Genomic DNA, 25,570 nt, shown 5'->3' on the forward strand with positions numbered 1-25,570 from the left:
GTGCGCCCTCAGCAAGTTTGCTGATGACACCAAGCTGTGTGGTTCGGTTGATACGCTGGAGGGAAGGAATGCCATCCAGAGGGACCTTGACACACTTTGTGAGGTGGGATGAAACCTTATAAAGTTTAACCATGCCAAGTGCAAGGTCCTACACCTGGGTTGGAGCAACCCCAGGCACAGCTACAGGCTGGGCAGAGAAGAGATTCAGAGCAGCCCTGCGGAGAAGGACTTGGGGGTGCTGGTCAATAAGAAACTTAACATGAGCTGGCAGTGCACACTCACAAGCCAGAAAGCCAACTGTATTCTGGGCTGCATCAAAAGGAACATGACCAGCAAGTCCAAGGAGGTGATCCTGCCCCTCTTCTCTGCTCTCGTGAGACCTCACTTGGAGTACTGTGTGCAGTTCTGGTGTCCTCAACATAAAAAGGACATGGAAATGTTGGAACAAGTCCAGAGGAGGCCATGAGGATGATCATGGGACTGGAGCACCTCCCATATGAAGACAGGCTGAGAAAGTTGGGGCTGTTCAGCCTGGAGAAGAGAAGGCTGCGTGGAGACCTCAGAGCAGCGTTCCGGTATCTGAAGGGGCCTATGAGGGTGCTGGGGAGGGATTCTTCATTAGAGACTGTAGTGACAGGACAAGGGGTAACAGGTTCAAACTTAAACAGGGGATGTTTAGATCGGACGTAAGGAAGAAGTTCTTTACTATAAGGGTGGTGAGACACTGGAATGGGTTGTTCAGGGAAGCTGTAAATGCCCCATCCCTGGCCGTGTTCAAGGCCAGGTTGGGCAGAGCCTTGGGTGACATGGTTTGGAGTGAGGTGTCCTTGCCCATGGCCGGGGGTTTGGAACAGGATGATCTTAAGGTCCTTTCCAACCCTAACTATTCTATGATTCGATATACTGAGTTGGGTCTTTTTCGCTTAATATCCAAGGTCCACTGAGAAGACAGAAGTGGAAATCTACTTTAAGATTCTGGTTTTCATTCTTGGGAGGGCCAAGTTAGTAGAAAACAGGTATTTTTACTGACTGCAATTCATCAGTACATATCTGAAAAATACATAGCTACATACATAGCTACAGTACATACTTGAAAAATAATCTTTTGAAGCCCCAGAAAACCATTTGTATGAGATGTTTCAGTTACTAGGTCCACCAGTCTTTGTATTCCGCCCTGTTCACAAACTACTTCATTGGTACCTACTGTGTTTTGCAATGCCTTGCTTTGCCTTATTGATTTTCAGCTGTAAAGCAAGTAGAGGAGTAAAGAGGCATAACAAAATATTTCATCTCCCCTGAAGGTTGCTGATATTCTATACTATGATCTCATAATCTTCTGGTCAACCGAAAACTGTACATTATGCCCAATTTTAGGTACCATTTACAAAGTAACTCTCTCCTTCCTTCCCAACTGGTTAAACAGTTGGGACAATGCTGCACAGTTCAGATCTGTACCTACACCCACACCTTAGAAATGAGTGCATATTAAGGAGAAAGGAAAAAATAAAATCAATCCTGAAGTAAAAAGAACTGGCCCATTAATCAGGTTGTCAGGCAAGTAAATTCTGTGCTCGTAATTACTGCTTTAGTCTCTCTTGTTTAGAAAGAGGGGAACACAGACGCATTTCCAGGAAAAGGATTCACGCAGGGAACTGTTGTTTCAGACTTTGGAAAAGCTACACTGCATTTCTTTCAACCAGATCAATGAGCATGTTTTAATTGACAGGTTTGTTTACACAAAACTGTACAAGCTGTCAAGGCCCATCAGCACTGGATGGAAAACAGCTAGCCACCCACTCAGCTCCACACTGCTGACGCATTACCTCGTCTAACAATCCCTGACAGCCCTAGAAGCAGGAGCCCCTTTTTCCCCCTTAAATGCAAGAGGTAGCTCAAGAAAAAGTCTCAAAAATAAGCAGCAGCAGGTTTCACTCATCTCCTCACTTTCATGTTTCTGTTCATGAGGACCATTTTAACTGTTTGTATAGAAAATGAGACAGCCCAATGCTGCCTCTGCCTTCAGAAGTCTGTGGAGTTTTATTCACAGCTGTTGACACTGCTTGTTTTTAAACCCATATGATTGGTAGAACATTGAGTCCCAGATAAATCACTCCCTTTCAGCAAAGTCTGGGCACGACTGAAGTGTTTCAGCCATACTGAAGGGCAGCAGCTTGCAGTGTTACGTGGAAAAATATCTGCGGAGATACAAGATAAAGAAGTTCTTCCAATACCACAGCTGCAAAAGAAAGTTCTTCCCCCAGAAATACGTACTTATTTCAGCTGAGTCACTGTAGAGATGAACTTGAGTTTATTATAAGGTTTATTCTATCTAGTGTACTACTGATAAATAATGAATTAGGGTGAGCAAAACAAGCTTTTCTCTGAAAATGAGTCCAGCATTCTAGAACCACAGTAATTAATTGTGTCAAAGTCATCAGACAGCAGAACCTTATTTAGTCACCACCATGGGAGCAGTCAGTAGCAAAGTGCACACCAAGCTCTCAGCTCCAGGAGCCCTCTATCAGGCAACACTGCACACTCCTACACAGAAGAGAGACAGGGACAGAGCCCAGCCTCTTTCTTCCCCATCCCAGGGGCGAAGTCAGAGACAGAAACTTCCCAAATTCCTGTCCTTTTACCTTCCCCCCTTTTGCTGCTACTCCTTGGTGGTGGTAACCTCAAGAAACTGGTTTGGAGAAGGGGAAGAAAAACAGAAGGTGCAAACAAACATCTTCAAATGGAGAAAGGAGAAAAAGAGGTTACCAAGAGGCACTCCAGAGTATTACAACTTTTCTATTCAGTACTGCTAGACAGTCCATCTGCATTCCTCACATTTTGGATTAATTCTTAGGATTTTCTTTGATTAAGTAAGATCTCTTTAAAGGAAGGTCTGTAATCCACTCATGGAAGAAAATGGAAACCAATAATTTCACCAAGAAAGCTTTTTAAAAGCACAGAGCAGAAAAACAAGAGGCACCCTTAAGTGTTGAACACAAACTGTGTGCTTGCAGATTCACACTGATATTTTGTTTTGCAAATAAATCAAGCAGAACTTCTCCCAGCAGAATCCATACAGAAAGGCAAACAATAACAACAAAGCTGCATTAAGATTAGCCATATCTCTGGCTCTGAAGTTGATCAAAATAAGGATGAGAGGCACTGGAAAGCCTTGCAACATAGTCATCCTTTCACTGTAGTCTGTTAGCTACAAATCATGCAGGTAGCACATAGGCTGCCCACTGAAACCCACAACTTTTAGTGTAAGTGTACAACAGCAGTTCCTACATGACAAACATTGCCTATAGCTGCTGCTAAGCTTCAAGAATAGATGTCAGGCAAAACAAATCTAAAAAATCTAGCTTTAGATTAAAAGGCAAAACAAGAAAAACACACCAGGGCATGCATTGTTAAACCTGCTGGTAAGTACTTTTAAAATTAAGCAGACTTCAGCACACTGCAACCAAGCATACTTTAGTTTCTCCAGTGTCGCAAACTACCCCCCCCCAAAAAAAAATAAATTACTGCTTTCATTCCTGTAATTATAGAATTAGTCTTCTATACACAGGCCTTCTAACAGAACTACTGTTCTTTCTGGAAATCATAGTGCTATTAAGCCTCCACTTAAGAGGGAGTAATGCTCCTTGGGGATACTGCTACATACAGTTAAACATATCTGAAGAACTAGAGTTTTAATAAAGCCAAGGACACGTAGGACTTTTTGCGCATCGTTACTTTGAAGATGGCGGTTTATGGCACTCCTAGTGTGGCAAGAGAAGCCTTCAAGTTTTACACTGCTTGAGACCAGCTTAAATTCACACAGTGGCACCTGGGACTCGAAGTGCTCTATCGTGGCAGCAGTGACGTTGCAAGCCCAGGACACCCTCACCGCGCCACAGCCAGGCACTAGAGGGCCCACCTCGGCTGTTGAAGCAGCTCACGCCGTCCAGCTTCCCAGCTGCTTGTCAGTAATGCTGCAATGATCAGGCCATTTATTCATGTTCTCAGGAAAGCAAAAAAAGAAAACCCTATCCCAACAACTAAAATCTTAGTATTATTTCCTGTCATTTATCTGTAAACATTTTGTACTAAGTAAAATAAAAAAAGCCAACCCTCTTGATAATCCAAATTATACCTTAGATCACAAACAAACCAGCCCTAGAACTACTATGAAAGAAAAAAGTCTTCCCTGCCTACACTATATGACTTCAACAAAAAGCCAGGATGAATCTGTTATTCTACAGAACCATAGCTCAATGTTACTCCTACAGATGCAAATGCTCTGTGCTTTGAAAAGCACAACTTTAAAGGCTGTCTGAGAATTTCAGGCTCCTGCCTTAAGAACAGCAAAACAATTATTAACAAATAATAAAAGCAAAGGGAGTTTCCTTTTGCAACACATTTTTTCTCCATGGTACTGCTAATTCAGAAGCAGCTATTCCTTTTGCCTTTGTTGGCCTTCTTTTATTATCTTCAGGTTTGTTTCTCTGGCCCTACAAACTTGCTCCTGTGTTTCCCTTTCACTGCATCTTCCCCTGAGACAGGCTTAATAATTGCCCTCTTCCTTGCAGTCAGTCTTTTTTCCTACAAGTGCTAAATGATCACTTTTAATCTGCTATTGCCTTGGTTCATTTTAACCAGGAAGGGCAGGTGAAGACACAGCATTTAATCACTGTAGCTGGAATACAAAAATGCATTAAAATGCTGAATTATTTTTTAAATCTGAATACAACCTAACCTAGGATTAGGTGTATACACAAAGATCTTTACATTTAAACTATCCCTTACTGAATTTTAAGTTGGAGCCTTCTAAAAACAGGATGGGAGCAATTTGTAAAGTGACTTCAGTGATTTTTCCTTATTCCCTTTAGCTTCTCATCAGCTACAGGCTGTCCCTTTGAGAAAACAGTTTCCATTTAAATGACATACATCACCAGCAACAGAAATAACATTGCTTGTGTATGCAGAATCTCAAGCAACTACAAAAGAAATAGAACAGGGTTTTGATATACGACTACCAACTCACAAGATAGAAACCTCATCAAAAGTACTGCAGAAGCATATGACACAACAAATGCCGATCATTGTAAAGAAAGATTTAACAAGATGATGCATACTATATAAAAAAAAAAACAGCTAGCTTTTCATCCACTAGTAACTTATTGCTTTGCTAAATGAAAGAGAAATAGCCCTTAACAAATAACTTCTTTAATCTCAATTAGTTATATAGGCAGAGAGGAGAGTATGGACTCTCTAAACACAGGTGAAAAAATTCGATGCACTGAGGATAATAAAGCCAAAGCAGATATCTAAGGCTTCACTCAAGCCTTACGAGACCATAACCAGAGCTCTTCATCAGAATTTAGCAGTCTCCTACATCCTGCCCAGCAGCATCCCCAGCTGTTCTGACCAATCTATGGAGCAGTTATAACTCCCATTTAGCCAGGACTTTAACCATTGTTCCCGGACGGAGAACAAAACAAATTGAGCAGTGAGGCCAATATCCAGTTGTACCTGGTTTACATCTAAACAGCTACTTCCCTTCTTCCAAAGGAGCCTTAGCTCCCAGAGGTCTAACCCCTGTCAGTCCCACTAACAGGTGAGCCAGGAAAGGTTCTGCACAGAGCCGGTTATGTACAAGTTCACTGTTTTACAAAAGGGTGCCCAAACTGATGCAGCTATTATTTCACTCTATCACCCAATAGACTTTCCTTTTTTATCAGGTATTTGATGGAAAGATCGTTAAGAGCTCTTTTCATCTATGAGAAGCTTATCAGCTGGTAATACTGCAGAGCACAAATTAATCTCCTTGAATTAAATCAATACTGCAGCTGAGACTGATGCTGTGACATTATGAATACAGGCTGAAAGGGAAGTATAGGCTGAACACAGAAAAATTCACACAAATACAGCCAGAACATAAGAGAAAGTTGCAGATACCCCAGGCCTAATCCCCTTAAACTGAAGGCCACCAGACATCACCACCCTTCCCCCATGCTGGAGGAGACAGGCCTGCACATGAATGAAATAGACTTCAGTCTTGCAAGCAGTAAACTAGTGCATCAGATGCAAATAGTTACAGATCCATTAATACTACAATATCCTGCAAAACACCTTTATTGAGCACCCACAGGTTAAAGCAAAGAAACTATGAATCTTCAGCAACCTGCCTGCTAGAAGGGTTAAAAAAACCCCAAACTCACTTTGCTAGCAGAGTGTTGTGTCCCAAGAGATCTGTTCTCATACCAGTTCATACAGAAACCTTTTCCATTGTCCCAAAGCCTTCAGCAGCAGCAGCCATTTCCAAATTCTCAGAGAAAATTGTCTCTTCAGCTCCATGAAATTCTACTGAAGCTGGGAACTATGCAAGTCTAATGGGAAGCAAGTTATGGAGAAGCCTCCAGGAAGAGATTTTAAGCTGCACATATCAACAAACCACTGCAAGACTCAGATCACCAACACAACTCTGAGATGCTGCTGCAGGCCTTTCTACCACAGCTCTTGCCAGTACACCTCCTGCAGTTAGCCTTAACATTGCCAACCCCTGACAGACCTTTGAAACTCTAATGTCATACCAATGGCAAGAATGAGGAAAAACAAGTGGGGTGGGTCTGGCCTTGTCTAAATCACAGAAAGACCAAATATGGTCAGCTGGCCTGTATCTGTCCCAGTCTTTGCCACCAGTAATCCATGAGTCAAAAATCCAAGTGAACCCCAGGTAGTAGCACAAACTCTTTTCCCATACTTAGGCATTTCTAACACAAATTCAAGTCAGTTTCAGAGGTTCACAATCAATTGTCTCTTTAAGAATTTAAAGTGGGAGTGCCCCAACTGTGCAACACAGTCAATAAAACATCACTTGAATTTACAGAACAAAGCCAGTGTACTGGCAGCATTTTCCAAAAGCATTTGAGTCAGTTACTCAAACTAAGATGATAGTTAACTGCCCTATCACCTGCAGTAAGCCTACAAGGTTCTCACTTTCATTTGCACAAAGGAGGCTACTTGAGCCTTGAAGTTTAAAAGCAAGGACACCTACAGTGCAAGGCAAGTTCTAAACCCAGCTACTCTCCTTAGAGCTAATCTGATATACAAATGTGACTTCTAAAGTTGGTACACACTACTACTCTACTGTAGAGTGCAGGCAGCATGGTTGAGATCCTACATTTATCTGAGCAAAATGAAGCATCATTTATGTAGCTAGGTAGCTTGTGACACTAGGAAACCCAAAATGTTCCTATGCTCTAGTACTCAAAGAAAAGTGGGATTACACAAGTTTTACTTCAACAGCCTTCGCAGCCACCTACAGCTGTGAGGCAGAAATTCATCAACTGCCATATTAAAAGCCATAGAAATAAAAAAAAAAACAGCCCACAAAAATGTATCTTTAAGACACCACACTCACCACATACTAGTCAGAGAAATAAACAGCCTGCTTAATAAATTTGGTGACCCTCCAGCACAAGGAGGACAATAACACTAGATGTGAAAACAGAACTTAACAGTTGATCTAACAGCCTCATTCTTTGCCTTAAAGAAGTCCTCCAGGTAGTTCACAAATAGTGATGGAAGCATGTGTCACAGGACAGATCACAAGACTTTTTAAACAATATATATTTCAATTGAGTGTCCCTCAAAAGTAAGAAATCCAAAACAATCCATTTTACTCACCAGCAACCAAATATCTTCTCATAATTGTGTATGACTCACAACCTTTTGTCATAACCGTGAAGCCAAGCAGAAGGTTCGTGGAGGTTCTCTTATTCTCCTCAAAGAAGGTGAGGAACACCTGCCCATGAGGCATATCCTGTACTGTACATGTAAAGACTAAGGCTACACCTCTGAAGGACTGGATTAGCAGTTCACAGGGCAGTCTCACTAACAGAATCACAATTAAACCATACCTCTACACGAGAACAACCTATTCCACACCTTTCAGAGTTGGTTTTCTAACTCCTATGGGTCAGCTTGCTGGCTGATACATAGAAAACAGAGCCATTTAAAACTGGATGAAGCAGAGTTTTTTACCTCTTGAAAGATTAATAGCTTTTACCTTCAAACAGTTCTTCTTCCTCAATCGGTTAAGATCAGAAACAAGAAAAAAAAAGCAATTTACTTAAAAAAAAAAAAATAGAAGAGGTGCCTGCCAGGATTAAAACAAAAAGCATTCTCCTAAAAAATTAGAGGGGGTGGCTGACACTACCTGTCAAAGCTTGCTAACATTTGGGCTTGCAGCCAGCTCTGCAAAGGCATTTAGTTTTCTGTTTGATTCACTTAGAGTCTCTTCCCTGCAGTGGTTTATGAGAAAAGTGGAAGAGGTCAGCTTGTGTACATGTCCATCTGGGCACTGTGAGTTTGGAGAGAGTGCCAGCTGGCTTAGCTTTTTCTACAAATCTATTCAAGGAGACATCTGAGGTTAGAAAATGGGGCTCATTGTATTTCTGTAGGTTCTGCAATCTGTACTCCTGTGGGATGCCAGCGGCACCCATGCTGACAAAAAAAGGTAGGAAAAGTTTTCATGGTATGTGTGAAAAAAGCTATATACCTTGAAGAAAACTTGTTACTCACATGCTAAGGAGGCTGGGGATGGTTCTGTGAATCCCAGCAGTGCTTCAGTGAAGAAGCTGTTGTGGGATACGACAAGAGGCAAACAGCCTTTACTTGTGTGTATTATCTCAAGAGCATGCAAAAATCTTCTTACAAACTAGTACAGTAGTAGATTCACCAACTTAAACTCTGCTTTAAGTTATATCGCGACACCAACTGGAAATCAGAGCAATGAGCTCCATTACATCATGGAGACATCTAATTCATGCTGCACTGTGCCTCCCACAAGAAGAAATGCTTTAGAAGCTGCCAATCTTCCCAATCACTGCTCTTCACATACAGCCAGCCATCAGCAGTTACCAATTTGAGCAGAATGAGAAAGCCACTGACTGCACCCTGCAGGCAGGGGCCTTGCTACTGACAGATTTAAGTTTCATCACAGCTAGAGCCGAAGTGCCACAATCAGCTCAGGGTAGAGCAGAACAGGAAGCATGAGGAATTTTTAAGGAAGTGTATCCATCACTTATTGTGCAACAAACAGGGTAATACTTAGTTGACAAGTAGAGGGTGGGAAGTGATCAGTATCTGTTTGCAGAAAGAGTTAAAATAAGCATTTTACTAGTACACTTTTTCCTCTCCATAAACTCTAATAGCTGGTTATTAGTGCTACATCACCTTTCCTGAGAAAGCTCCAGAGCTGGCTTGCAAGGCTCTCTATATTCACTGGTCACGCGCAGGGAATTTGAAGCAACTCCAGAAAGTGTCACCACACACTAACATTTACTCAGACACTGTATGAGCTTCCAATCCACTCAATATTTTCCTATTTTCCCCACTGTGTCTAATGCACACAAGTGAAAACAAAAGCTAAACAGAAGAATTTGCTCAGCAGTACATTATGACTTTACACATACGCTGCAAACAACACAGGGTGACCTAGCTTAACAGCCTGAGCCACAGAATTACTAGTTTTCTGCCATGCCTGTTCTGAATATCCTTGAATAGCTACTTCCTTCTGTACTTCCATCCTTAAAAGAGGAAAAAAGAAAAAAAAAAAAAGAAAAAGCAGTGTTTTAAACAGAACTTTATTTGTAACAAAAGGTGGCAGTTCAAACCCTTAAGAACAAGTAGCATCTGCTTACAACTCTACAGTATAAACAAACCACAAGCTAGTGAAAGCATAATCAACTTGTCCTGGCAAAAAAAAAAACATGTCTCCCCCAGGGAAGGAGATGGTGATAATGCCTTAGGGACAGTGATTTTGTTGTCTTCTCTCTATTGATTTGGTTTAATGACATAAGCTGCTGTATATGCAGCTTTTCCTGTTGAAAAGCATGGCACTCAGGCCACAACATTCTGACCTTTTCTTCCAAGTTAACAGCAAGATCCACAAGTCTGTCTACACTGCAAAAAGCAGCATAAGGAGGAAAGCCTTGAGCTAGCTAAAACCAAGCTGCTAGAATTAGAGTTACAATACTTGTGTGCTTCAAAAGTTGCTTGCTGAGTTCAAAGACAGGGATAATTTACACCAGGTACAACGACATTTTCACATGGCCAAGCAGCTTTCAGGAGCCACATCCATAGCTTCGAACATGATTTTGCACCATGTAGACGTAACTAAGTTTGGTGCACATTGAGTTTTCTTGCAACACAGAACATGGAACCAGGCAGATACACTAAGCAGATTAAGCAACAGTGACTGGGATGTGCTTCACAAAGCAACGAAGCAAACTTGTGAAAGGAGACACACTCTATCAGAGTTACTAAATGCAAGGACATCACCCTCTGGTCCAGGGACTTCAAGGATGAATTGGTCATTAAACACGGGATGGTTGCATTCTTGAAAGACCAAGCTGCAACATCTGTGCCTTGTTCCCTTTGCGTAAAACATCTCCCATGTCAGGTTTGCCTCTCTCAGCTCTTTTGAGGTTTCATGCATCTCTCTGTTCCAGTCCTCTACCCAATCTCCCACTGCTTGCTTTCAGTCCACAGTTCTTTCACCCCCATTGGTATCATCTGAGGCAGGAGACTTCAACCCATTAGTACACTCCCACATTTACAATGCTATTCTTGCTTTCAGTTACAGCAGTGATCTCAGAGAGAGCTTTTCTCAAACTGTGATCATGATGGATAGAGTACTCCTCATGATCCTGAATTACTTTGAACATTTACTATTTTATCTTTGCAACCAAATGTCCCATGCCCCATGAAAACCGAGTTCAGGTTCTAACATTCACCATCTCCTCTCACAAAATCCAGGCAAAAATATCAACTTCAGCAAAATAAGTCATATTCAAAGGGGAAAGCGCAACATGACAGTAAGAGGCCATATCTACTATGCAGCAAAAGACAAGAGGAAAACAGGTCTATAGCAGAACTGGAAAATAAATGTCAGCTACTTGGGTAAGGTTTACTTCTCCATGCATTGCTTAGGCTCTCTACTTACAGTCTTGAGAAGGAGCTACAGCCTAAATTAAAAAGTTTTGCCAACTCTCTACAGTTCCCCATTATACAGTGCAGTGGGATGACATATTAAAGACCTCACGGTGACTTTGAGTTTCCCTCTTTTCCTATTATTTTCCATACTGCTGCAGTCCTTTATTCTCAGCTTTCTCCAGGAATTATTATCTTGTCCCTCTTCTCAAAACTGCCTTGCCTTTTGAATCACTGCCAATTATTATTTTTAAGGGGCAATATAAAATGATGAGGATACTTACAGATATACTTTAAGCAGACAGCTCATCATTTCTCTATTACATCTTTTAGAGTTTTCAAGACACAGCATGTGGAACACTGCAGAGCACCATTTGCATATCAAAGAAGATACAAGGAAGTTTAATACTTTGGCTAGCATCATGATCAATACATGCTATACAGTATTAGCCCAACATCAGATCAGTGCTAGCAATTTTACCCTTTGTAGCTCGAAGTCCTGCAGAGAGCCTATAAAAAGAACCCAGCCATCAGGGTAGCTGTATTTAGTTGACACAAAGCTGTGTCATTGCTTCCAAAGAGAAGAGCAAGAAAGAATGCATTGGTAGTTAACATTGCTTACAAGAAGCCATTCATTGGAACAGCTAACAACTCATTTCAAAGACTTCCAAAATCCATTACAACTGAGAAGAAAAGTAGAAGCTTTTCTTCTGTGAAGCTTTCTTACTGGACACTTTCTCTATTTTGCACCAGAACTGGGAACCATCCCTTTCTGTCACCAGTAACTTCCCCAGTAACCTTCAGAAATGAGGACAGGTAGGATGCGGCCACTCAGTTTCAAACACCAGAAATCAGAAACAGCATTTTCCTGTGCCACAGCTGAGAGTCCAGCACCCCGAGTAAATCCAATCCAACTGCATGTGGAGGGAATTCTCCACCTCTGACTTCGAGAAAGTCTGCCTGTGCCTTGAGCAACCTTCAGCCAACAAAACATCACTTAAACTGGTTGATTCCTAACAGAACACTGACTGGTGTGGGCTGTACTCCAATACAACCACTAGCAGATGGAGTAGCAGCTATTCTCTTCCACATTGCTGTTAAAAGGGTACCATACGGGAGGAGGAAAAAGAAATAAAATCTGAGTAGAGGTACTACACACCCAAAAGTAGTCCACCAATTGATTTTAATCAGTTAAAAATACAGCAGTGGAGCCTAATCTCCTTTTATGGGAATTTACCCCATCTGAAACCCTGTAACAAATCTTAACATCACTACCACTGTTTAAGGGCCTGACTATGGGTAGTGCTTTGCTATAGCCTTTATGAAAACAAGCATTACCATACAGACAGGAGAGCTGTCTTTAAGCTGCATTCTCACCACACTAGCATGTAAGACAAGCTTTACAGTTTGTGTACTTGTTCAAGACTAAGTGCTCTTTTCCTTTTTACACACTTTAGAGACATTCACAGCTTTGTTTGAGCAATGATGAGAAACCCAAATATTACACATACAAATATTCCATGCTATGTACTAAATACTTATGCAGTTTTACCTAATACCATATATTTTGAGCTCCTGCTCTTTTTTTTTTTTTTCCATGGGCTGGCAGTGTAATTTCAGTCTGAGCCAGAACAGCAATCAGCCTCACACCAGTTGCTTGTGATTTGTATTGACATAACACTATTCATCTATCCCAAAGCATTTTTTTTTTTAACCCACCCCTGAAAAAACAGCTATTTCTAAGCCTAAAGCCATTTTCTTCTACAAACCCATCAGTAACCTCTGAGGGCTGGTGACAGCCATACAATGCTGGTTCAAGAAAATCAAGCAGGGGTGGAAACTGTAAGGAGAAAAAAAAAAGCCCACTGCAAACAAGTCAGTGTCAGCTAATGGAAGACAAAGCACCTCTCTTTTGCCAGGGAAGAAGAAATAAAGATAAGCCATCTTTCAGCTCCAACCAGGTATTTCCCATAAATAAACATAAATCAGGAATAGTTTAATAGCAAGCACTGTTCTAATAATGACCCAGGCCTCAAAGTTAGCAGTAATATTCTCCAGTTATTCTTTTCCTTACCTTGGCTCCTCCATACCAAGGGGTTTATCCTACAATCTCAAGGATCATGAGCAGTTTCAGATTCATATCAGAAGCACACCTTCTTGCAACAGCCAACTCAAATAAAGTATTCTGGGTGTCAGGGAATAGCAGAGCACAGGCCACCACATTTAAGATGACAGTTCACCACATCTTGCACTCTCCTGCATCTACCATACACATCAGTCTCAGCCTAGCTTTTGCAGTCCCCCACTTCTCCATTACCATGCCCAAGCTGGTGATTTTTTTTTTATACCAGCTGTTGCTTATCCCCTCCCTCCAGCCCTAGATCACAGTCAGGGATGCAATTAGCCCCTCATTAGCCCTGCACCAGGGCAGCTGGCAATGTCATTTTCCCTCCTTCAAAGCCTTCATGCCGATGTCTAGTGAAACTGGAATTTGCCATAGTGATCATAGTGCCTGGCTCACAAAGTAGTATTAATATCCCTTAACAACAGATTTTGTATAAGCAACACATTCCCTAGTAACCACCTTAACATTGAAAGAAAAACTAAAGGACTAATAAAAGGGGAATGTCCAGCCCAAGAAGGCACAGATGACGAGACAACTACTAGAAAAACAAAAAGTCAACAGAAAACAGCAGTAACTGGGTGAAAGGTAAAAGTGGCATGGGGAGTTCATGACCCCTGACTCAATTCAGGACAGAAAAAGCTTGATCCTTCCCCCCCTCCTCCCCCAAGAGTATGTGCCCTACTTTACACAGCAAGGGAGGACAATCTAACTAATAGAAGATACAGTACTAACCAATAATATATTTAGTAACTTCTGACCAATGAAAAGTAATTTCTTTGTTCTGAAAAACATACATTACCTCATGCATGCAGAACTAAGGTCCTAGCTTTGTGGAGCTGCCACCAAACACCCTATCTCACACAAAACAGCAGAAAAATAAAATATCTTGACATCGTGTGTATACTGGTATTTTGTATGATGGGTAAATGATCCCACTTCTGGAATAACAATGCTGCAAATTGTGTGTGAAAAGGAACTCAGCATTTACCAGCTGCCTGGTGTTTTCTGTCACTGAAGCTTGTATGTGGCTGGTTGACGAAGTGGTAACACCACCCCACTGTTGGTACAGGCACATCACCACCAGGCCAGCATACCTCAGGAACACACAGCACTCTTGTTGTCAAGAGCGCACAGGCAAAGCTGTGATGGAAAGAACATGTTCTCTGTGAAAGAAACACATTGCAGGAAAGCTCTGAGTGAGTACCTTGTCATCTTGGCATGGACCTGGCCGTGCTAGGCCTTAATGATCTTAAAGGTCCTTTCCAACCTAAATGATTCTATGATCTTTCATAAGCCCTGGGGCATGTTTATTGTTAGTAGAATAGCTAACAAGATGCTTACAGCAATGTATGTAACCAGAGAAAACATTTGTGCTGTAAAAAGTTAGTGCGATCACAAGAATTAGATAAGCATGTGTGAATCCTTCATGAACTCAGTCATTCTTTCTGCTAGGAGCAAAACAGAAACCTGGCCTGCTGCTGTGCAGTTTGAGCATGTTCTGTGGAGAGACGCTGGTATGGGTAGGGGTCACCAACCCTGACAGGAAGGGCTGTGCAAGCTGGACTTCTTGAGCCTGGGGAAGAAACAGTTTCAGGGGGACATAAAAGCAGCCACCCCAAAACTACAGGGTGTTTACTGAGAAGATGGACTAGGGCTTTTTATTGAGACGGACAACAGACATAAATGAGAACAGGGTTTAGACAAAGAAACTCATTTTCCCCATGAGACTAATTAAGGACCAAGTTACCTAGAGTCCTTGGAGATTTTCAATACAGGGTGAATCCATAAGCACTCTGATGTTGACTTGCTTTGGGCAGGAGACCAGTAGAGGACCTACCAGCTAGAGTGTCCCTGTGATGCTACTAACCAGCTGCCTCCTTCTCACAGCCAGGCAGAAGACAGCCGCTGGATGTCACCCTGCGCTCACCTAACAATGCGGTTCCCCCATAGGCAAAGAGGATGAAATCCCATTGCAGCGAGGCTTTCTTAATTACAAACTTTTTACTTCAGGTAATGACTTAGGAGTATTACACTTCTTCAAAGCCAACCCTGCTGAAATATACACAACGGTGGAGTTTAAAAGCTTCTGAATCCCCACCTAAGGCTGAAAACTTAATGCTAACTTCAGCCAAATAAATGCCAAGATCGCAAGCTAAGAGTGCAGCTCAAGGCCACATCAAGAGTCATATACAACCTTATTTAAACACAAAACTGAAACACACATCAAGCTGTGTATTTTCCCAATGCTGAGATAAAATGAACAGACTATAAGATCTTGTCATATAAATAGCACACTCTGCATGTAAGACTGTGTACATACTACTAAAACAGTAACTGTGAAACTGCTATGATTTCTATAAAGAAACTGCAATGACAATAACCACTGTAGGGGAAAAAGAAATAAACCAGAAAATCAAAAGCATCCTCCACTGCCTGCTAGCATAATATTGATTCTCCTCTCCTTCTCCTAAAAGTCAGTTCCTGTTTATTTCAGCGAGGTTTGCTACAGCATGAACACTTAGGGGTCTGAATGGCAAGCTGTGTTCTGAAACGAGCTTCACCTAAGAATGTGAAATGCAGAAAACAGATCTGTGTTCAGTGTTAAAACTATTGATCTTTAACTGTCAACTTCACCTAAATAGGGCTGCAAACTGCAAGCACTCAAATGTTTCCTACAGACAGACCATCCTTCCCTGCTGCCTTGGAGGAGCCCTTTATCACACAGTGATGGAGAACACCATTGTTGTGGTGCCCTGCAAGAGCTCTTCATCGTGCAGCCTGGCACTTCCTCCAGCCCCTTGTTGTGCTGTGCCCAAGGACCTCCTCGCTGCTTCACCCTGAAGGAGCACATCATCATGCCACCCCAGAGCCCTTCATCACAGCTTGCCAGAAAAGCCCTTCATTGCACTGCTCCTGAGGAGCTCTTCATTGTGACACACCTGAGGAGTTCTTCACCACTCCGGAGTTCTTCATCATGCCGTCCTGGAGCAGCTCCTGATTGCACCACAACTGAGGAGCCCGTCATCATGCTGCAACAAAGGAGATCTTCACTGTGCTGCTCCACAGCCACCCTTCATTGTGGTGCTTTGGAGAAGACCTTCATCATGCCATGCCAGATAAACCCTTCATCATGCTGCTCTGCAGAAGCCCTTCATTGTGTCATACCAAAGGGGTCCTGAGGGTTCTCAGGAGCCCTTAATCATGCCATCCCCAGTGACTTTTATCATACCAGAGTTCAGATTGTAGCACAGGTCACCTGTGTTTGCAAAATGACAGTTTTACACATTTTACAATGTCAACGTACAAAAAAAAATGTACCTACAACATTGTACGGACAAAAAGTGCTGTAAAGTTTCATTTGATTGGAAACCATCCAAAAATTGCACATTAGAGACTGAATTTAGTAGAAAAGTATCTCTGCCAGTACAATGCTGCTTTGCAGCCAGATGCTTGATGAATACCACACAGTGAACCCTTATCTTACTTCCCTCAGAATTAGATTTTCAAGTAGCAAAGACAAACTTTGATGCCCCTTGAAAGCCTGCTGTGTTATTTTACTGCACAGAAGAGATCACTGCAGAACAGGGTCTCTGATGGCAGCTAAGGAAGAAGCAAAGAGAAATAAACATACGCTGCCCATGTTCTGCCACTATGGCCCCAGACTTACTGTAACTGCCAAAGAAGTCACAATAGGCTGTTTCTCACTGATACTCCAAACACTGCATTTATGCAAGCTCAAAAAAGACAACATCTATATATACCTACTCCATGTTGTATGCATCCTGCACAGGAAGTCTTCTCTTCTTATAGTTGTTTTGCTGTCCTGAAGCATCCGTAGCTCAAAGAAGCTGGTGAAAGAGCAAACGGGAACTGAAACCAGTTATGTCTGCAAGGTTTTCTTTACGAGGACATGAGTTAAGGATTAACAAACACTGGTCTCTATACCACAGAATGTCCACTTCTGACCTGGAACTCTTGCACTGTTAGTGAAAAGGATGGCAACTTTGTGGAGAAACCTATATACAGCTTTTTACATCTGACTCTTATACATCTATGTAGAACTGAGTACTTAAATAACTGTAAGCAATTATATCAGATTATGATTTGAGGAAAACCTCATTATTTTTCAATAGCAAGTGCTAAACCTCACTTCAGAGTTTTTATTCATACTCCCAGGGCAATTTAATGGTCTTTGCTGTGTTGTCTTCAAACACCTACTGCTGCACACACCACCCTGCTTCTCTCAGCTCCTAACAGATGCCCAGGTGTAGGGTGCATCTCCATGAAGCAGCAGGCCCACCTAAAAAGAACATGCACAATTGCCAACACCTCATATTAGAAAGCTGTGCCACAGAGAAACTGGAACAAACAAATCGCATTTTCTTTTTTGTTTAAAAAGTAACTGTTTGCTCACAGACCACCCTACCAGAGATCTTTATCTAGTCCTACAACATTCTGTCAATCAGCCTCCCCAGAGTCATTAGGTTTTACCAGAACTCAGCTTTTGAGGTGGAACTGGCACAGAGGTTCAGCGCTGTCGTCATCACCACCACTTTCACCCTTAGGCACGTTTAACACTGAGTTACACAACCTCCTGTTCCAGGGGGAGTGAGGCTCAGCCCAGCGGGCAACACACACCCCATCTATGCGGAGACAGCTGGGGACAAAGCCCCCCACGATCAGCCATGACCACCCCTGCCGCCATCCTGCCTGAGGTAATCCTTGCGAGACCCTTGGGGCGGAGAATGCCCGATCCTGATTGGCTGGTGGGAGTTCGGTCCCGCCCTTCTGGAAGGTTCTCCGCTGGCTGAGGCGCGGGTGGCGGGCTGATGGCCGGCAGCTGTGAGGGTGTGGTGGGAGCCGTGTTGTGCTTGTTTCTGAGGCAGGGTGACACCCCCCTCTGCTCTGTGGCTGCAGAAACGTGCTTGTCCGTAAAGAAATCTCATCTGCTAGTGCACCCCATTCTATCAGTGAGGCTCTACAGGCATCTCAGTGCTGGCTCTGACTGTTGGAGCCAGAGAGGGAGCAGCAGGATAGGGGAGTGAGTGGATATAGAACTGCCTTCAAGCTGGAGTAGGTGCTGGGTGGGTGCCATCCCCAGCCTTACTCCAGCCCACCCCTCTGAGCTACAGTGCCTGCTTGAACCTGCCCTACACCAGCACACAAGATGGGTGAGATGCTCTTTCTGACACGGTTAAAGGCCATACTTAGTTACTGGTGATTTCTCATTGTTGGATAGCTCTTGCAACAAAAATGATTTATTCCAGTGTCACAGATGGGTCACCCAAGGAAGGTATCACTAAGATCTAAAGCATAGTGTAAAGTTATGGCAGGAAAATGCAGGTCAGGATCCCACACAGAGCTTATTTATACCACACAGACAGCAACTCAAAGGCTATTAGCTTTATTAACAAGTAACAAAGAACACACAGGTAAAAAATCTCTAAAGAGCAAATCCCATGTAGGACTGTTTCCCCATCCTAAATCACTCCTTTAAATAAAAACTCCCTTGTTTTGAAGAAAGATTACTTGCTTCACAAACATCTATCACAGGAAGGGCTCTGTGTTCAGGGAGGGTGTCCAGGTTTCTCCCTGTCAGCTTTCCCTGGCAGCAGCTGACACCTTACCCAACCACTGACAGTGCTATTCACAGAAGAAATCAATGTCCTGAAAAAGAGAGTTAAAAGGAAAGATGTGTTGAGATTACTGAAGGATTAGCGTTCCCTTTTCACCCCCCCCCAAAGGTACAGTAGATGCAAACACAGAATACAGCATAATATACTCCAAGTGCACCATAATAGTCTTACAGTATTGCAGAAAACAAAAAGGTTTTTTGTCTTTTGATTCATTTTGTGTAGCTGGGTTGATTTGTTCCTGCCATAGACTTTTAAAGTGAATTAGGCAATACCAACTTCTCTCTTATTTCAAATGATTCCTCTGTCTAACTTTTGTATTTTCACATCCATGCCTGGATTTATTAGTCATGCATAACATGAAAGGATGCCTTAAACAGATTGAGACTATGCAGTCCACTTGCTACAGAGAAATGTGACTAGAAAATAAATCCCAGTATTCTGCTTGAAAACTTCCAGCATGGCATAGACTTCCACAGCATATTGCTCTGACCTGACTTTCTGCTATTATCTTACATGGCTATGTAGGTCTCGATTCTGTTGCAGGGAATTATTACATGGTGGTGCTCAAACTGTACATTTACATCAGCCCACCGCATATATCTGTCCACTGGAAGCAAAGACAGGGAGCTGTTCCAGAACAGATGCTTACTGGTAATGAAAGTACTCATCTAAGCCAGCGAACGGCCAATTCTAAGCAATTGAGAGAAGGCAGGCAATCCAACACTGCTCTGTAATACATACAGTCTATTGTGTTGGGTCTATTGTATTAAGTGTGATTCACTGGTTCAGAAGCAGCAGCACAGAGGGAAAAAAAAAGAAATGTCCTAAGATTACTGCTCAAACAGCAACCAACTGGCATGGGTTACCCAGTGCTTCACAAAAGGATGCTGAGAGAAGGTCACAGACAGAAGTGTTTACTTGCAGGTTCTGTAGCTAATGGTGTACATTGATTTCAACAGTGAAAGTGACTTTTTTGGGGAAAAACAAAATAAAGGGCAGAGACACTTGGAGACCCCCAAGCTTATGTTCTCTTTAAGTGCAGCAGGTGCTCTTCCTAATACTTTCCCCATCCAAGTCCGTATTGGTCATTCTTCCAGTGCTCTTTGTCTGTCACACAGTGCTTCAATTAAGGGCAGGTGCTGCATCTGATCAGTCATTAAGCTTTGGCCATCATCAGATCCCCTCATATAAATGGCAGCCCCTTCCCAAGAGAACCTATCATAACATCAGCATTGGGCTTTACCAGTGCAAGGCCAGGAAAGCAGCGGAAAATGATTGCTGGTGGCTTGGGGGAAGGTTACAGAGCTGCAAGGAAGAGATTGGCTTCTGATTTGCAGATGGAAGGGTGGTGGTATTAGAGGCATCTGTGGTGGTGTGTGCAACAGCAGCTCTGCATAAAACAGCACATTTAAGGGATATTTCTGGAGCAGGCAGGATGCCCATACACAGACTGGTCAAGACACACTGTAGGCTGTTTTAAATGTGAGATCCTTAGGGTCACACTTGCAACATACAGCTGAGAGCAGTAGAACAAAAAAAGGCTGTACATGAATTACCCTTTGTTTCTATTGCAAAGTTCCCACATGGTGAGAATGTGAAGGGCGAAACAACTGTGAAAGTCTGTCACTAGTCTGGAGAAAGAAAATGATTTTCCAGTTAAAAGTCCTGCATTGCAGCCTGACAGCAGCCTATTCTGGGCCCCAATTCAGCCTGCAGGCTAAGCTACCGCTTTAACCTACTTCTGCTTCCAGCCCAGCTTGTCATGTGGCAGCTGGCTGTCATATGGTACAGAAAAGAGCTTAGAAACATATTTTAGTCATTCTTTCATGTTCAGTGATTAATTGCTGCAATGCTTCTGGGCCAAATTCAGAATAACCTAATGTCATGTCAAGAAAAGCAATCACTTATCCGAGATTTTCATTTCCTCAAACAAAGCTTCCCTGATACATTGTAACACAAATCCTAGTGACTATTAACATGAAAACAAAATTCTTCCTTTCACTTACTTCCTTTGTGTTAATGAAACATCTCATAATCTTTAATCTTAGGATTAAAGACTCCAGATACGATTTTAAGATTGACACACTAATCATATTTTGCCATATGCTTCAAAATGGGTAAATATTCAGTATTGATGGAGGTAATTGCTGTAAACCTACCACTCAATTTCTTTTGAAGCACAGAAATAAGCTACCGGTAAGCACTGATTGTAAGCCAAACCTTACCAGCCTCTGAGAAAGGACCCTCCTCTTCCACTCCTGTGAAGTGTTTCGGGTGACAAATTGTCTGGTGCACAAGACACTACTGGACATAATGAGGGGCAATCATCCCTTCAGAAATACAGTCTACTTACAGAACACTAATGTGTTTCCAAAGTCTTTTAATTCAGCTTTCTGACATACCAGGAACTGCGTTAGGAGAATACAAGCATGCTTTCAGTAAACCAGAAGTTCTATATAACAGTGTCCATCTGTATATACAATTACAGAGCAGTTGTATATGTTACTGAAGTATGCAGCACAATATCCAGATTCTAAAAAAGAAAGTTTTGGGTAAAACTTATGTGGCCTTGAACGAATACTATTCCAGTCAATAGAAGCTCTAATAGGATCAAGGCCTTAATGCAGCATTTGTAACATCTGCAATGTCAGAGCTTATGTTAGGGATTTTACTGAAGCTATTTGCCTGTATAAAGGTCCAAAGAGTGGATCCCTAAGCATCTGTGATACGCTACAATCATCTGCCACCATTATGATTTGTTTTTACAGCGAATTAGCATTACACAGCCAAGTATAATTATGTAGCCAGCTGGGCTTTTGCAAATTCCTTACCGTTGTAGGAACAGTCTTATTTGCTTCTTGATAGACATGTTGCTCTGAGACTAAACTGCTTGGGAAATAACCAACTGTCCCCATATGGTCTTCATACTGTTCTCCATAAACCTTCAAGCAAGGAGATGTATAATTAGGTACCTTAAAACAGTCCTCATCTGGTTTGAGCTAGTTCATAATTTAGTCAAAGGCGGTTACTAATAGTGCTTCCTACTCTGGTTTTAGATTTTCTAGGTTCCAATTAGCTGGCACATTAAAGGAACCATTAACAAAAGTTCTGATCCAGGCATACATTTTTTGAAGGAAATTAATGCCATCTATAGTTTATATTTTTTTTTAATCAGTACAGCTAATATTTATCTTTGCTTCCCTTAAATTTAAAAGTTTCATGACGAACTGTGATAAAAGCTTTTTTCTCCATAGTTTCAGCTGCTACAGAAAGGAACTGTGGAGCCCTTCTGTTAAGGTTCAGCTCGTAATTACCATATAGCTATTGAAGATATTTCATTAAAAAACAAACATCCCCCCTCCCAAATCCCTCAAGACTCCTCAATCACTTTAAGCTTAAACATTCCCTTTGAAAACTAAGTTGCTGCTTTAAAACCCACAATCGCTCAGCATTAGAATCCATTTCTTGACAGAAATAACATGTTAATATACTTCTGGTTTGCTCATATACACAAGAATCTCCTCTTACACTTCCAGCCCAGAATTCTCCAGAGTCTTTTTCTTTTACTAGTTTTGAGTAAACATAAATCAACTGCCCTTTTTTGATATTAATGAATCTGCAGTCTGGAGCGTTATAATCCTCTTCTGCTCTGGCAAGGGAAATGGTGTCTAGGAAAAAAAAAATCATAAAAAAAGAATGAGGTGGATGAATTGAAAAACATATATACTTTTAGAGAGAGAACTGTAAGTATGTGTGTGTTCTTGTGTGGACATGTAAAGCTATTTCTACAGGTAAAAGTATGTTTTCCTTACATTAATAAAAGTCTTCAAGATACTTTTCTGTTCATTTTTCTGTTCTCCAGTAAGCAAAGTAGCTGCTTAAGTTGTGCCATTTCATGACAGTGGAAGTTAAAATCCTTCTCTTTACACTTACCTTACACCTGAGTGAAAAATGCCCTTTACAGAACCCTTTTTGCAGCAAAACTGCATTTAATAAAACCTCCCACTCTGCTTTTAAAGTAGACAAAACAATGCAAACATAACATAGTTAAATAACTATTAACCATAGTTTTCCCTCACGCTACTCTGCATCCAACCTTCACAGTCATTTTTGAGACTACTTTGTCCTCAAAAGTAAAGCAGAATTACTTACAGACACAGTCATCATCAGCACACAGCTTCTGGCTGGCAAGCTTGTCCATAAAAATCCCAGTTACAAGAGGATACATTAATCCAAGACACAAAAGTAAAACAACCAAGTAGACACCTTGTGCCATTTTTTTTGCTGCAGTGATTGCCGAATGCACAGGGGATCCAGCAATCTCAGTCTTTTATGGCAGAGGCAGACACCTGGACAAACACACCAGGCCAATGGGAAGGGGCTGTGGTGACATTCCACCCCACCAGAGCAGCTGCAGGCAGGAGGAAGACCTGAGAGTCCAATCACAAAATTGAATCACCTCCCAGAGCCATTGTGCATTAACATTTCAATCAGCAACTGTATTACTTAAATGTTTTAAGCCTTCCTGTAGTTGTCCATAGTCTTAATCTTACCTCAAGCCAAGTTTGAGAATTAAAATTAAGTCAGACACTGGTAAGCAGTAAAGGAAATTACATCCTTCCAAATCCTCAAGATACTAATTTTCACAAATGCTTACTGACAGGTGTAATCTTCACTGGACTGTTAACCCTGTGGCAGAGATTCCCTTGTCTGCATGGATGCAAACAAACCAATTGCAAATATAAGCAGTGCATGAGGGAGCTGAAACCCAGTAAAAAGGCTTTGCAGGTCAGCAATTTAAATTTGAAACGTAGGAGGCCAAGCACCACATACTTGTCTAGGCAAGATCCCTTCCACGGGGAGACGTGAGAGCAAAATACACAGGTCAAGCCAGGACAGCAGACATTTCACTGAACTCAGTGGAGAGTTTGCAGATGCAAGATGCTGGAAAACATACAGTGCCACAGGCTGACTTAAAAGGCCCTCTTTACACCTTGGAGAGGACATCTAGAATTCATCTAACTTCCCAAAACCTTGTCCTAACTTACGTGAGGCAAAACTTGTAGGGAATATTTTAATTAGAATCAAAAAATGCACACAGGGAACCACCACTAGAGTTACTGGACTGTAAGCAATGCACATCACTGCTGTCGAGTTACAGAAGGTTGGTCTGAATCAATCCTTAAAAGTGACCAAAAGTACACTTGGAGATTCCCCAAATGGCACTCCAGAGTGCCAGTGCTTCCATTCTGATTCACAAGGCAGCCCAAAAAGCTGCTGGCTGTACCAGCTTTCAGTCCTCAGCAGAACAGAGGAAGCTGTCAACTGCCATGAGAAATCCCACACTCTTTTAAAGAAAGAGCATCTTGCAATTCCTAGCATTCCCTTTCTATTACAGCTGACTTCACAATCTTCTCTGATCTTTCAGCCCATTACTCCTTCCTTCAACCTCCTGCATGCAGTGTCTAACCTCCTTTACAGACAGCTCCACACAAACCCTTCTTCCGAGTAGAGGTGAAGAGCAGTGGTATGCAATGGCAGTCTCATGTACACAGACTAACGGGATGCAAGGACAGCATAATACCTATGAAAGTATGACTGTAGAAGAAAAAACATTCAGGTTCACGATGGAATAACAGTCACCTTGCTCCCTTACAAGAACATGGAAACCACTCTCACTTATTATTAGAATACTTGTGAAATCCCACCCCCCCAAAAAAAAAACAAACCAAAAACAAAAACAAAAAACCCACAAAAAACCCAACAAAAAAATCCCAAGAAAGAACCACCAAAAAAAAAGAAAACATATGCATATGAAAATAGGACAGTAATTGTCTGAGATGTCAGAGATGACTGTGGAAGGGGCAACATCCTGCAATATACTCTAGGAGCAGAAGATAAGAATTTGATTTTTCAGGTCTTGTGCAAAAAAGGTGGGCTATGGAGCTATTTTGTTTAAAGATCATATAGCATTTGCTCAGAAATGAAATGACTGTGCCAGAACTACAAAGTATACCAAGATTTTATATAAAAGCTAATGTGCTTGCTTGAAGTTTTTATTAGTTGATGCCCATTGCCTCTCACCCTGTCGCCTGACACCACCCATAAGAATCTGGTCCCACCCAGTTGATGGATAGCTCCCTTCAGCTATTTATACACACTGATCAAATCCCCCCTGAGCCTTCTCTGAGCTGGACAAGCCCAGCTCCCTCAGCCTTTCCTCATATGAGAGATAATCCAGATCCTTAATAATTTTAGTAGCCATACACTGGACTTGCTCCAGGAACTCCATGTCTCCCTTGTAGTGGGGAGCCCAGACCTGTACACAGTACTCCAGGTGAGGTCTCACCCAGGCAGATTAAAAGGGATCACCTCCTTTAACCTGCTGGCTATGCTTTTCTCAGTGCAGCCCAGGACACCATTTGCCTTCTTGGTCAGTCAGTGTATTTCATGTCACACAAGGCCTAGAAAGGTTTTTGACATATGGAGAAAAAAAAACAAAAAACAACCAACAAAAACATCCCAAACCAACCAAACAATTAAAAAAAAAACAACCAAAAAAAAAACAAACCCCAAAAAACCCCTGAACAAACCCAGAAGCATTAGGACACGTATTTTGGAAAAACCTGCCTAGAAAGAGACCATCAGGCTCATCTGTGTTGTCTTTGTAAAGAGCCAGAGAGCTCATCCTAAAACATTAAAATCAACAGAGCTGGAAAGAGCAGAAAGGAAAACAACAGATGAACTTTGTTGGTTTCTACTACCAGCCAACATTACGAAGACAAAACCAAGTTAACACTGCTGTCAAGCAGTGCTGTAATCAATTTCTACC

The 25,570-nt window shown here is 41.9% G+C and overlaps 1 protein-coding gene across 1 annotated transcript; it reads right to left on the bottom strand.

Moving 5' to 3' along the window:
• Nucleotides 1-18,490: 18,490 nt before the first annotated feature.
• OTOR (otoraplin) lies at nt 18,491-24,391 on the bottom strand. Its single transcript, XM_061356250.1, has 4 exons — nt 22,891-24,391; nt 22,267-22,406; nt 21,570-21,680; nt 18,491-18,769 (listed from the first exon to the last, which is right to left on the bottom strand). Exons 1-4 carry the CDS (start codon nt 23,012-23,014, stop codon nt 18,746-18,748), a joined length of 399 nt encoding a protein of 132 aa, XP_061212234.1. The 5' UTR covers nt 23,015-24,391; the 3' UTR covers nt 18,491-18,745.
• Nucleotides 24,392-25,570: the final 1,179 nt, after the last annotated feature.

The sequence above is a fragment of the Neopsephotus bourkii genome, unplaced genomic scaffold, assembly GCF_033783945.1.
Source record: "Neopsephotus bourkii isolate Nb327-2 ecotype Australia unplaced genomic scaffold, CSIRO-AGI_Nbou_v1 NB_845, whole genome shotgun sequence".
Classification (NCBI taxonomy): Eukaryota; Metazoa; Chordata; class Aves; order Psittaciformes; family Psittacidae; genus Neopsephotus; species Neopsephotus bourkii.

Coding starts and splice junctions, on each gene's coding strand:
- OTOR (XM_061356250.1), bottom strand. CDS start 23,014: ATGGCACAAGGTGTCTACTTGGTTGTTTTACTTTTGTGTCTTGGATTA. Junction 22,407..22,890: donor TGCTGATGATGACTGTGTCT/GTAAGTAATTCT, acceptor TTTTTTTCCTAG/ACACCATTTCCCTTGCCAGA. Junction 21,681..22,266: donor GAGAATTCTGGGCTGGAAGT/GTAAGAGGAGAT, acceptor CCTTGCTTGAAG/GTTTATGGAGAACAGTATGA.